This window comes from Nannobrachium achirus, assembly GCF_963921795.1.
Source record: "Nannobrachium achirus genome assembly, chromosome: 22".
Classification (NCBI taxonomy): Eukaryota; Metazoa; Chordata; class Actinopteri; order Myctophiformes; family Myctophidae; genus Nannobrachium; species Nannobrachium achirus.
In genome coordinates this window covers 13858403-13872999 of record NC_137829.1, presented here as the reverse complement: position 1 = coordinate 13872999, position 14597 = coordinate 13858403, and the positions used below count along the sequence as shown (strand labels likewise).

At 43.2% G+C, this 14597-nt stretch overlaps 1 protein-coding gene across 1 annotated transcript; it reads left to right on the top strand.

Annotated features, from left to right (window-relative positions):
- Window positions 1-12923: 12923 nt before the first annotated feature.
- On the top strand, window positions 12924-13598 carry LOC308307728 (ubiquitin-conjugating enzyme E2 R2-like; the record flags this gene model as incomplete). Its single annotated transcript, XM_080753004.1, has 1 exon — window positions 12924-13598. The coding sequence occupies one exon, from the start codon at window positions 12924-12926 to the stop codon at window positions 13596-13598; it is 675 nt and encodes a 224-aa protein (XP_080609130.1).
- Between the last annotated feature and the right edge of the window lie 999 nt (window positions 13599-14597).

Sequence of the window (14597 nt, the reverse complement as noted above, 5' to 3'; positions counted from 1 at the left end):
GCCTTCAAGCCGACTCTGACACCTTCATGGGGCGATGGATGAATTACCGACGCTTCAATGATGTCTGAAATATGGGCTTTGGGTTCCGCTGAAAGGCAATACTTTTAATGTGCCTTTTGTTTAGAACGCTATTAATTTAATTCACAATAAACTCTTTAAATTTACTGTTGTGCTTGTGAGCCACGGCTACAGGAAGCTGATGCTACCACTAAAGCACTAAAGTCACTCTGGCTGTAGTTAGCCTTTGATGAAGTTTCTTAACAGTAATAGCATTAAAAGCTTTGCTTTTTGGCCTGCAATCAAAATGCCTCACCTTTTCTGCGGTTAAGGCTGCCCTCTGCTGGTGTCTTTGTGTAATAATCATGACTGTTAAGGGATATTTCACTTTCAAACATGTTTGGGGTCATTATAGGACTATGGCTTTTGTGAGCACCCCGGACAGTTCAAGTTGCTTGATTCAGTTTTTAGATGTTTGTTATTTTATCAGACAGGCTTCCTATAGAAATCCATGTATACATGTCAGACTCAGTGAAAACACACATACTTGGTTGGATGTGTTTAATTGCATGTTTCTGAACCGCTTCGGCCCTGGAAGATTTATTTTTCCTGGACCTGGATTTTTTTATGCCCTTAAGGTTTACTTTTTTCCTCTTGACTATGCGATTGGTTGAGAATACAAGCGTCGAGCTGAGAATGCTTTCACAAAAAGGTTGTGAACCACTGTTGGTATAACAACAGACGATTCAATATTGTGATACCCTGACAAACTGACCCAGTTGAAACCAAACTCCATGTGCACAACGCGCTGTGATGCGACGCGTCGCAAGATTGCATATCTGCTATTTGTGCTAGGCAACGCTCTTGTACGACATGAGTAGGGCAAAACATAAAAAGTTGAAATATGGAGATACAAGGTTTATGTCCGAAAGTAATAAGGTTATACTGAGACAAAGGAATGAGGGTTATGGTTCATCACCCATAAGCCATTTCAAAGGTCTAGGGATGTGAGGTTTAGCATGTTTCTTTATGAGAGACTTCCAGGGCGGGGGTCTCTCTAGTCTATATAGTCACAACCATCATCAGACGCCGCGGTATTTTGGAAATGCGTGCGCCAGAGGCTGGTGTGTGCGCGTCGCCCGCCCGCCCGTACCGGGCCAAACCGCTTATTAAAAAACGTAGGGAAGCCAAGCAAGCGCCATAAAGACAGAAGGCGAGCGGGCCGTTATGACTCTCTGTGAGAGAGGTGAACGGGCCCGGATCAATGGCAGGGGTACTTTCCCTTTAAGAACCACAACTATGGGCCCAGTGCGGCACAAAGGGCTGCGCCGCCCCGACCCGTTCAGTACAGTCAGAAATATTAACTGTTCCAGCAGGGTCTCTTTGAAAAGGCCTGCCAAGAATAATTTACCACATGTAACATTTCCCTTCGAAGCCACAGAGAGCCACCATACAGTCCCTCCCTCCCTCCCTCTCTCCCTCTCTGAACCCGGATAACAAGGGCCTCAGCACAGCCTGTGGAAATAATATAATATATAATATAATAGAGACCAACAGCATTCATAAGTACTGTAGTCACATTATTCTGAAGTTGTGAAACTCTTGATTGCTGTGGCAAAGTTGGTGCACGCACGCACACACGTGCGCGCATACAGTGTAATGCACTGAAGTGAAATTGAAAAGGAAAACAGACAGCACTAACTGATGGGTGGGTAGAAGAGAGAGAGAGAGAGAGAGAGAGAGAGAGAGAGAGAGAGAGAGAGAGAGAACCAGACAGACAGACAGACAGACAGACAGACAGACAGACAGACAGACAGACAGACAGACAGAGGTGTTCAAACAGTGTCACATTGTGAAATAATTATGAGGGTTGCAAATGAGGGTGACCCTCAATGCCCTTTTCGAGATTAAAGGTTTCAATCAATCAATCAATCAATCAATCAATCAATTAATGGCTTGTTTAAGTTCCATTCAAGCATGTGTACAGTTTTGTTTTGAAATGCAGAAACTATGGCTGTGCCATACAATCTCTCTCTCTCTCGCCACAATAAAGGAAAGGGTGTTCATTATTTTTCCAACCCCCAGCTAAACAACACTGCACATCCAAGCCGACTGCTGTCTTGATGTAAACATAAGTCTCTCTCTCTCACACACACACACACACACACACACACACACACACACACACACACACACACACACACACAGAGAGAGAGAGAGAGAGAGAGAGAGAGAGAGAGAGAGAGAGAGCGAGAGTTATGTTATGCACAGTTCTGTTGAGCCTTTTTCACAACACCACCCACACGGGAATAGCCTACAGGCAACTTATGCTGCACACATCAGGTGAAAAACCATTATTATAAAGTAAATACCATTTTAACCACTTGAACGGTGAACCTAAGTAGCCTATGCAGCGCCTGGTGACACGGGGTTACAACCAAGTAGCCTAGTTACATTAGGCCTACATGTAGAGTGTAGTGGTAACAAATGTTCATATGTCAATTCATGGATACCTACCAAGCTACTGTACCACAAACATGACAAACGTTCTGCGCAGCGGCAGCAGCAATTTAACCAATAATGATAAGCACGTCTTACCTGTTTGAAGACTCCAAATGATGTTGCTCCATCCTAAGGCTGAATACCGAGCAACTAAATACATTGACTCGACAGTTAGTAGAGCATAGGCTATAGCCAGGGGAGTGTTGTTTATAAAAGCCATACTGTATATTCTCGCACTTTATGATTGTACAGTGTCTGTTATGTCAGATATCATATCTCATGTCCTGTTGGCTACACTTTTTTGGTTGTTTCTCAACAGTTGCGAAAACCTTCTGTGTCTGTGTAACATGTATGTATCCTATAAATTGTCAGATATTTCTCTTTGCCATGTTATGCCTGCTATAGATATTATAGTTGTACCTGCTACTGACAGTTTAGAGTTAGACATTTTCATGCTGCCATATTGAAAAACAGACCGCAGTACGATGGAAGTGGAACATCTTCACAGGTGTTACCAATGATACTAATCAAGGCTATGTTGTGTTTAATGTTGCCAGATCTTGCGAGTGAAATAAGCAGGTCTCTATGGAAACAAACCCACTTTGAACCTATAGCCAAATGTCATGTCAATGATGTCATCTACAGTACAAGCAAAATTATTAGTATTGTAAATATTTTTTAAATACACAAATCTTTTATGGGGACATTATTTTCAGGTGGGGGTCTGTGGGCAAATATATAATACTTATTAGCTACTTAGGGAGTCCTTGACTACAAAGTCAAAGTACAGAAATCTTTAACGATAAATAAAAGTGTTTCAACTGGTCAGTCAAATGAGAACGGCATGGGGAGACCCTGTCTGTCTGTCCGTCCGTCCGTCCGTCCGTCCTTCTGTCTCTAAACAGCTATGACTTTATGGAGTTTATGGAGTCACATGGGCCTGTTACAGCGCCACCAGGAGGCAGATTTGTGCAAAACATATTTTTGGACAGTATTCCTACAGATTTTGTTCAAAAATCACGCAAATCGGTACACAGTATCTCTGATTTTCATTATACGAAATGGGTCATTCATATTTTTCATATTCCATCCTTATTGGCTATTGGCTTCCAAAGTTTGCAAGACTGCTCCTTTTAACAAAATTCCTCAAATCATGAACAGGTGTCAGGCATAATCGCCTATAACATTTTCGCCAGGTCTTTTCGCGGGGCACTTTTGCCGTGGAGGAGAGTCTTTTCACCTACCTGTCTGAGCCATTTCGCCTACCCTCAGACTGTCCATGTTTTCATATTATCTCTTTGTCATTTAAATATTAGGCCTATAGTGACTGTGACAGTGGTGTTACATGTCAAACCTACACACGGCGATCCTATGCACTCCATAGTAATCACATAAATACAGAGCTATTGGAATCAGGTGCGCCCAAATAATTAATTAATCCATGTCCCGATACTATACATTCTTTGGTGCAGTATTGAACAGTATTGTAAAATGAACAGTATTGTAGGCCTATATTGTTTTAACATTAGGCTATACAAAATATATATATGTAGGTCTATATAAGATATGCTACACCTAAGTAGGCCTATAGAATCAACCTTGCCTGTCAACAGGCATAAAAAACTATTTTGCCATTTTTTAGGAATAAAATGTGATGTAAATAATAAATGTCAAGTAAACTGTTAGATTCACTTGACACCACTGTCACAGTCACTATAATATTTAAATGACAAAGAGATAATTTGCAAACATGGACAGTCTGACAGCAGAATTGAGGGTAGGTGAAATGGCTCAGACAGGTAGGTGAAAAGACTCTCCTCCAAGGTGAAAATGCCAGGTGAAAGGACCAAATGCGTGTAGGCGAATATGTTATAGGCGAAAGTGCTGGTGACCCATGAACACAGAGTGAGAATAGACCAAGGTTTTCAAATCAGCCTCATGGTGGCGCTATAACAGGCTGATTTGTGTTTTTACCTCTAACTCCACCGATCAGTGTAAAATGTTGTATGCACACTCCCTAGAGGCCAAGGAAAAACCTTTGCCCTGGCCCTTGCCCCTGCATTTTTCAAATCTGCCTTTTATAGCGCCACCAGGAGGCCAACTTAAGTAAAACACATATCTTTGTATTATTCCTTCAGATTTCATCAAAATGTCATGGAACTCGGTACATCAAGACGGATATCTTTGCCTTTTCATATTCCATCCTGATTGGCTAAGATTGGCTTCCAAAGTTTGCAGGATTGGTGCGTTTTGAACAAAATGCCTGAAATCATGAATGCAGCGTGCCATTTCTGTGAAATGTTGCATGCACATCCCACTTCCCACTAGGTCGAGGAACAAAATCCACCCTTTTCACATTAGCCTGTTATAGCGCCACCAGAAGGTACATTTTTCTAACAAAATGCCGCAAATCATGAATGAGATGTCCCATTGCCGGGAAACGCAGAAGAAGACATGGCAACCTTGTAGCGCCACCAGGAGGCTACAATAACCTACCTGACCTGGCGGAGACCTGCGCTCGGAAGAGCACAGCTTGATATCTTAATTGCTTATTCCCAAAAATCACAAAGGCTAATTTGACCATTGGGATACACAAATACAGTAAGTCGATGTGTCAAAAAGTATACTGATGTTTTCAAAAATTGGTACCGTGACCGTAAAATGTCTGTATTGTTGTATTCCTACATATCTCTATAGTTTATATTTTGGTATGATAACCCTGCCAATCTGCACAGCTTAATGGCAGTTATCACTCTCTAAACAAATCTGTCCCCATATGAAACCCCATATGTCTGAATAATTTATATGACTACTTTTTGGAAATCAATGGTCTTATAAACAGTTTAACCTGTGGCAATTTTACCATTAGAATCCATTTCTGCTGGGGAAGGTTTGGTATTGTGCATATTTCATTTCATAATTTGCATATTTGAACACATTTGTGGAAATAATTTCACGATAAATACAATTACGGTTAGATATTTCAAAAAGAGAAAGTGGAGATACGGATGTGACCTCACAGTTACGTTGTACTGCGTAGTTGTGTACATGTATAGTGAGTAAGGAAGGTGTTGGTTTGAGCATTGAGATGTGGACAATTGGGTATAAATGCATATGGGCAGTTGTTGATGGAAATGAGATAGCATTTGTTGTTAGATGTCATGGTTTATTGTCATGCTGTAATATAGGAAAGTGTTTGTTGCCAGTAAGAAAGCAAATAGTATACTAAAATGAAATGATATGCAGAATGACAGTATGTCAGTATGTATTATGAACATTAACAGTGAAACAGGTGTTGTTTCAGGGGGGAAATGGCAAAGATCTGTTGAAGAATGAAGGTCATTTGTCAGTATGCATCCAGATAGTAGCGAATGCAAAGTGTGTGAGGTAGGCAAAATAGAATGATAGTCTGTGAAGTGTCTCTATAGCAGTAGTAACAGCAAAGTAACATTTTTAATGTAAAAAGGCTGTTTAAAAGATTATCTTTGGCTAATTAAAGGAGTTCGCTATAAACAATGCATAATGCCTTATAGTCATTATCCACAATGATGGCACAGGCTCTCTTTCCCCTGGAGAAGGCTAGACTAGACTAGAGTTGGCCATGAGCGAACACAGGTTGAGGCAAGTACATGCCAACTTGTTCATTCTCTTGGCCTTGACCCTTGGCCTTGACCCTTATTAATGGTAACAGAGAAAGCCATAAGCCTAAGCGTCTAATGAAGGTGAAGGGAAGCTCATCACGTCTGTCATGAGGTATTCTTGGGAGGACAATTGTTTTACCCCTCTTTGTGCCCACTGCAATCTCACACTCAATGACTTTGTCCATTATTTGCATTACCACCATTCTGGTGCCATTCTTGAGTGTGCGGTCGGGACCTGCTTGCAGGTTTCTAATCAGCATGGTGTGCCTACTTTCAACGCTCTGTGCATGGAGAAAACGTTGCGTTGTCAATTTTATCCAGCGTTCATATGAAGCAGCTCCAAGGCATGAAAAGAGGTAGTGTGCATGCCATGTCCATAGAGGTCGCTAGGTGGCAGTGTCAGCCTATCTGGCAGTGTGTGACATCATGTCCGTTCTACTTCCTTGTCACAGCATTTGTTTACATAATCACCATGGCAGCGCACAGGCTTCGCTGCGCTTCGCTGCGCTTCGCTGCTGTCGGCTTTGCAGCGTCAGTCATTACGTCACACATTTTGCTGTTTCTTTTTGCTGTTTCCCTGTAACTCACCCGTTTAGATGGAAACGCAAGGAGGATCGTTTCACAGAATTTCACAAAGAAATCCGGATTTACTATCTTCCGTTTTTAACCCCCGAAAATGCCGTCTGAACGGAAGGCATATATCTGACATTTCATTTCGCAGAATTCTCGTTGAAAAAACGCAGTAAACAAGCCCTAAGTCTGTGCATGTCAGTGTAACGTAAATCGCATATGTGCCCATATATGGAGAATTAGTATCTGTCAGTCCTTGTCCCTTTTATGGGCATATTGGTTGGATACAACTGTACATCATGCAAGTACAGTAGCGACAGGGGAAGCAGCTAAGAAAATCTGAGCTATCCATGTGCAAAAGTTGGAGTCTTTTGTGTTGTTTTGACATTGCGTGTCCTAATGCTCAGCGATGTTTTGTGCGGTCTCTTAACATATACCCAGGGGGCAAAGGAAGGTGTGCTGCATTTGCCCCGACATACAAAGTTGTCCACCAGAAATATTATCTATGACCCAGTAGGATCACAACCTATATGGACAACCCGGTCAATTTGTACAACAAAGTCCAATATGGCCGCCTTTAGTTTTAATGGGGGGTGAATAGGGCAAACTTTTAAACTGAGGGATATTTCCACGAAACTTCACAGGTTGATCAATGGTATACATATGAAGTGCAAGTTTCCATGAAATCCAATATGGCCGCCATAATGTAAGGACCCAGACAATAGGTTTTGCCTCTAACTTCTGAACCAGATGAGCTAGAAACGCAAACTTGGTGTGTATTTCATGGTGTCTGACCATGGGAGACTCAATGGAATAGCAAATGTTATTATTGGGTGTGTCTGGACCTTTATTGTGCATATTTGCAAGATGGTGGACTCCCAAAATAGAGCTTTAACATAATTTCTACCATGATTTTTGACTGCTTTTGCAAATACAAGCAATATGAATCCAGATTTATGGCACAGAAGGGACTTATACCTGTATTATTCTTGAGTTTGCATGTTGTCAAAATGGCTGTAAACGAGATATTAGTGATGTGCGGGTCAGGTTTTTTTCATAACCCGCACGACCCACAGCCCGCACGAAACGTAACCCGCCCGCGCCCGCCCCGCAGAACAATATACAAATCAACGAATCCGCCCGCCCCGCAACCCGCATTTAAAAAAAAGATGGTATATCATCTCCAGAATAGCTCATCTGTATACGGCTCTTCTAAGTAGGCTACCCAACGTCGCTTTACAGAAAGGTTTACAGTAGCACAATATTGTCATGGGCTAAATAAACAAACGTGTTGTTCAAATTGGGGTTTAGCCTAAAAGACATTCATTCAAAGACGTTCATTCTCTCTGGGGCATCGTCGGGGAAGAATGGCGTTTCAGGTTTTATGTCAATCATATTTATACAGCGCAGACAGCAAAAGACGGACAATATTACATTCTGTTGGTTATTGATTCACCAGATTGGAGAGATGGGATCATGGGAGCGACTCGAGGTGGGCGCATGGTGATTTTCCGATGGCCTTAAAGTCCGAGTGACTTAAAGTCCGAAAGGCTGTTCAATTTAGTAGCCTATATGAGAGCGGAGACACACAGGAGGAGGAGAGAAAGAGGAGGAGAGGCGGCTGACTTTGGATGCGCAGCATGTGATGTTTAAGATGTTAAACTTGGTCTCACACATCACACATAGGCCTATGAGTGATTACTTTGTTTGATTTGAAAGCATGATGGATAATAAAGACCTGGATGTTACCTCTTATTGTGTGATCCAGGATGGATGCAGTCAATTTGAAGAAATAATAATCCAGCATGGACAATAAGAAAGCACTGGCCTACGTTTTCATTCACTTCTTGGCTGAAAATCTATTCTATATAGCCTATATGTCATTTTATAACCTAGTTTAAACTAAGGGAGGCGGGAGCTGCTCGACTCTTTTCAGACGAGCGCTGACACAATTGAGTGCGAGAGCTTAATTGAAATGACCTACATAATATATGCGCAGTGAACTGGAATTATATAATTAATTATTTGGGAGCAGGTGTGTAAAGATTCTAATCTATAAACATCTCAAATAGCTTTTATACTTTTTTTAATTCTCGAGGCGAGCGTGGTTGGTTCATTCAGTCAAAAAATCCGTCTCACTTGCGAAAGTTGTGTTTCAAATCGTATCCGTTGACTGGCTGGTTATAGTCTATAACTTACCCGACACAAAGTATTTAGCTATAAACGGACTTGTGTGGATGACAGAGACACATACGGTAAGTGAAATCCTGCTGAATTGTTTGTGCATTCTTCTGCTGTGCTCACGTTGTGTCAAATGTTGGCAAAATGCGGTTCGCGGGCCCAACAGGAGCGGAATTGGGACGGTCCTCGCACCAAGGAGCGGAGGAGAAACCTCGCTCCTCTCTGGCGCATTTTAAAACATGCTTGCTCGCTCATGCTCGTATTCAAACATTATATTCTTATTCTTATAGGACTACTCTTATTAAGAATAAAAGGCAAATAAGAACAGGTGATTATTCTTATTTATTTTTTGCACATGAGAGTGGTGATAACCCGCCCGCCCGCCGCCCGCCAATATTGAGTCTCAAACCTTGACCCACCCACCCGCACGCGGGCGGGTTGGCGGGCGGGTGGGGGCACCGGGTCGGCCCGCGCATCACTACGAGATATTATATTTCCTGTCAGATTCTACTGTATGTAGTTGTAGCAATGACTTCAGATAAAATCAGAGACCAAAACAATGTATCTTAGAAATTATTTTTTAATTTAAAAAAAAAAGAAAAAAAGAGAGAGATTATCTCAATGAAATGAATGCAACTGCCTTTTTGGGTCTTTCACACATAGACATGCACATGCTTTCCAACAACTTCAGCTTCAGGGAAATTATAATGAACACATGATTAAAACAGGCTGCATTATAATGCAAATAATTGCTAGTCACTATCACTGTCATGTGTACCTATCCTGCTGCATCTTGTCTCCAGTCCTTGGCAACAACACCCCAAGTAGCATGCAATTCCCTTCTTCGCACATGAACAGTTTTTCTGTCAGCCTTTGATACAGCTACATGATATTGCCTTGTCCATTGATATAGGCCAGGCTGGCTCTGTAGATGGACAGGGGACTGCCTTCCCATCACTGAGAGACCATCCATATTCAGTGAAGCAAGGGATGTCTGGCTTCGCGATGTGTGCAGTTTTATGTATTATGGCTGCTAGAGCAGCTCTTTTCAGGTGCAGGCCAAAGGCATTTTCTGTAGGTGGCAGCAGCTTCAACAGGGTTGATCGGTTATTTAGGAACTTGTACACTCTCAGCTTTGCCAGGTCAAAGTCCTCCGAATGGTCAGCTTTTGATGCATATACAGCTATTGTGAGGTCTCTAGCCTGATTCTTGACATCCTCTGAGAGGGAATAAGAGGAATTTTCACCAAACTCCTGAAGTGCAGGGAGATCTAGACCCATGCTGGTCTTGAACCATGCCTTCTTTCCAGTGAAAAAGGGATAGCTGGTGGTATCTCTGCCACTCAGGCTGTGAATAAAGGGCAGGGCAGTGGACCCAGTCTTAAGACAGCTGAGCAGGAACACAGGTATGTCCATTCAAAACCTGCAAAAGAATATGAGGTCTCTGCACAATATACAGCTCCTGATCCTCAAGAGTTTTTTGCTGTCTCTGAAAACAAAGCAAACCTTCTAAGATTCCTCTGTGAAGAATGGTGTCAAAATGAGACACTTAAGTCTGCTCTTGGTACAACCCATCTTTACCTGAGTGGAGGATTTAAAGAAGAGACAAGGAGTGTGGTGATCAAGGAGGGGTGTGTTGTTGATGTCCCTGCACTAGAGTCAACACAACAGGAGGCCGACACAAGAGTAATTCTACACACCATCTACAGTGTCCAGGCTCACAAAGTTGACGAGTTGTCATCCATGCGAATGACACAGACATCATCATCATGTGCCTATATCATGCTGCCACCCACCTCCTAGACCTTCCAGAGCTGTGGGTGAGAACAGAGCAGGATGCATATCTTCCTATCCATCACATGGTCTCAGCCCTTGGACTCGCACAGTGTCGTGCCCTGCCCTTTATTCACAGCCTGAGTGGCAGAGACACCACCAGCTATCCCTTTTTCACTGGAAAGAAGGCATGGTTCAAGACCAGCATGGGTCTACATCTCCCTGCACTTCAGGAGTTTGGTGAAAATTCCTCTTATTCCCTCTCAGAGGATGTCAAGAATCAGGCTAGAGACCTCACAATAGCTGTATATGCATCAAAAGCTGACCATTCGGAGGACTTTGACCTGGCAAAGCTGAGAGTGTACAAGTTCCTAAATAACCGATCAACCCTGTTGAAACTGCTGCCACCTACAGAAAATGCCTTTGGACCTGAAAAGACCATAATACATAAAACTGCACACATCGCGAAGCCAGACATCCCTTGCTTCACTGAATATGGATGGTCTCTCAGTGATGGGAAGGCAGTCCCCTGTCCATCTACAGAGCCAGCCTGGCCTATATCAATGGACAAGGCAATATCATGTAGCTGTATCAAAGGCTGACAGAAAAACTGTTCATGTGCGAAGAAGGGAATTGCATGCTACTTGGGGTGTCGTTGCCAAGGACTGGAGACAAGATGCAGCAGGATAGGTACACATGACAGTGATAGTGACTAGCAATTATTTGCATTATAATGCAGCCTGTTTTAATCATGTGTTCACTTATTTTTTTTAATTAAAAAATAATTTCTAAGATACATTGTTTTGGTCTCTGATTTTATCTGAAGTCATTGCTACAACTACATACAGTAGAATCGGACAGGAAATATAATATCTCGTTTACAGCCATTTTGACAACATGCAAACTCAAGAATAATACAGGTATAAGTCCCTTCTGTGCCATACATCTTAGCAAAAGGATTCATATTGCTTGTATTTGCAAAAGCAGTCAACAATCATGGTAGAAATTATGTTAAAGCTCTATTTTGGGAGTCCACCATCTTGCAAATATGCACAATAAAGGTCCAGACACACCCAATAATAAAATGAGCTATTCCATTGAGTCTCCCATGGTCAGACACCATGAAATAGACACCAAGTTTGCGTTTCTAGCTCATCTGGTTCAGAAGTTAGAGGCAAAACCTATTTTCTGGGTCCTTACATTATGGCGGCCATATTGTGGCGGCCATATTGGATTTCATGGAAACTTGCAATACAAAAAATGTTCATATGTATACCATTGATCAACCTGTGAAGTTTCGTGGAAATATCCCTCAGTTTAAGATTTTGCCCTATTCACCTCCCCATTAAAACTAAAGGCGGCCATATTGGACTTTGTTGTACAAATTGACCGGGTTGTCCATATAGGTTGTGATCCTACTGGGTCATAGATAATATTTCTGGTGGACAACTTTGTATGTCGGGGCAAATGCAGGTTTCCTAAAAAAAGGCTGGTTTGCCCCCTGGGTAATACAGCAGTAAAACCTGACTTGTGTCCGTGATGTCCAACATAATGATTGTAGATTTGACCATAAACGACCATTTATGTGAAAGTCTGTGCGTGTCAGTCCTTATCCCTTTTATGCCCATATATGGAGAACTGAGAACGCCGCTACCTCATTGGCTAAAGGCTCAGCCAATGAAGCTGGGACTCATCGGCTGTGGCCACATACAGCACATACCCACCTACCCACTGACAGAGCTCATCACCCTACTTGCACAAGCCAAGGCAGACAAATAGATCATCATCATCGTAAATCGGCACATCACGTGCCTTATGTTTACAATGTTGGGCAATGGTTTTATACCCATACATATACAGAATGTATGGAAAATGAGTTTTCCCACTGTTGTGTGATGTCAGCCCACAGCCGGATCAACGAGAGAGTCAGCGTATCCTCACAATCACAAGGACCATTGCATAGAGGTTATTCCTAAAAAAAGAGCCAATGGTGGACGAGCATGAAACTCATAATGATGTCACAACACCATTAAAGGAGGAACATTGAGTATTTAGAAGGCATGCTCATCGGGTGTCTGAGTAGCAGTAACGTTATCAGGTGAAGGAAGCAGAGAAACTCCATAAAGTCAATAATTCAAAAGTGTTTCTGGAAGGAATCATTGTCGAGTTCGAACCAAAAGGCTTCTTGGATATATATAATATCATTTGAAAACACAGAAGCTAGTCCTTTACCGACGGATTGGTGATTCATAAGTGGAACATGGCTCAAGTAACTGGCTCCCAGAAAGCACTGATGCTAGAGATGAAAAACCTTCAAGATGAGCCGGTTGAAGGCTTCAAAGTGAGTTTGGTGGACGAGTCGAACATTTACAACTGGGACGTGGCGATATTCGGGCCCCCGAACACGCACTACGAAGGAGGCTACTTCAAGGCTCGCATGAAGTTCCCCAGCGACTACCCGTACTCGCCACCCGCCTTCAACTTCCTCACCAAGATGTGGCACCCCAATATCTACGAGAACGGAGACGTGTGCATCTCCATCCTTCACCCGCCGGTGGACGACCCCATGAGCGGCGAGCTGCCTTCGGAGCGTTGGAACCCCACGCAGAACGTGCGCACCGTGCTGCTGAGCGTCATATCACTGCTCAACGAGCCCAACACCTTCTCGGCGGCCAACGTGGACGCCTCGGTCATGTACCGCAAGTGGCGCGACAGCAAGGGCAAGAACAAGGAGTACACCGAGGTCATCCGCAAGCAGGTGCAGGCCACCAAGGCGGAGGCGGAGAGGGATGGCGTCAAGGTGCCCACTACACTGGCGGAGTACTGCATACAGAGCAGCGCCATGCACGACGACGACTACTACGACGACTACTACGACAATTACGACGAACTGGATGAGGATGAGGACGAGGACTGCGGCTACGATGAGGACTGACAAATGTGGGAACTGAGGACTCCCACTGGCCCCTTTGCATTGATTATTCCAGAGTTTCTCAAACTTTCACATTTCAAGGTCTCCCCTTAACTCTGGAGTTACAGACTTATATGGTCCATTTAGACCTAAAGGAACCCACAGAGTCCCTGGAATTCACTTTGAGAAACACTGGACTATTCAATTGCACTGCTAGAACAAATATTTTATCTTTCGGTGGGAACCCATCTTGAGAACAGCACACCTTAAAAGCTGTGATTCTCAACCTTTTGTCATTTCAAGGACCCCCCCCCCCCCCCCCCCCCACAGGGTTTAGTGTCCATGGGACCATGGACCGCCCACAACTCTGATAGTGTAAATATGGAACCATATGGTTCCATTTGTACACTCTCTTTGAGTTACAGACCTAAATATCCATAATTTAGCCCCCTGGAACCCCTGCATGAAGGATCCTTGGGGGTTCCAGATGGGAGGAATACGTAAGTCTGACGTCTCATTACTCCTACTTAGCTACGCATGTGGTTATGGGTTAGGTTTAGAGATAGGGTTAGTAATGGGGAGAGACGAACGAACGCAACGTCAGAGTAATGCGTGTAGCACCCCTCCCGGATAGGAAACCACATTGAGAACATCTGCCTCAAAGCAGTGATTCTCAATCTTTTTTAATTTCCAAGGCAATTTGGGCCCCTGCTGGTACCCCGAACCAATGCATTAAAGTCTTGTTGACAGATGGCACAATGAGGGAAGTACCACGTGAGGAAAGGCGTCATATTACGAATCTTAGGGACGAATAACCTGTTACTGACTAAAGTTCTAGCTTGATAGACAAAGCAGAGGAAAGACTAAATGTCTTTGTCCTCTCGGCACAGATCCAACAACTCCATCACTGGTGCAAATACATAATACAAAATTTTGAAGACAGAAAGATGCAATGGCTTCTGCTCATAATTTTTCGGTTCTGGGAGAGGCTAGTCTGTGTGTCTGTCCGGAGCTAATCCAGTC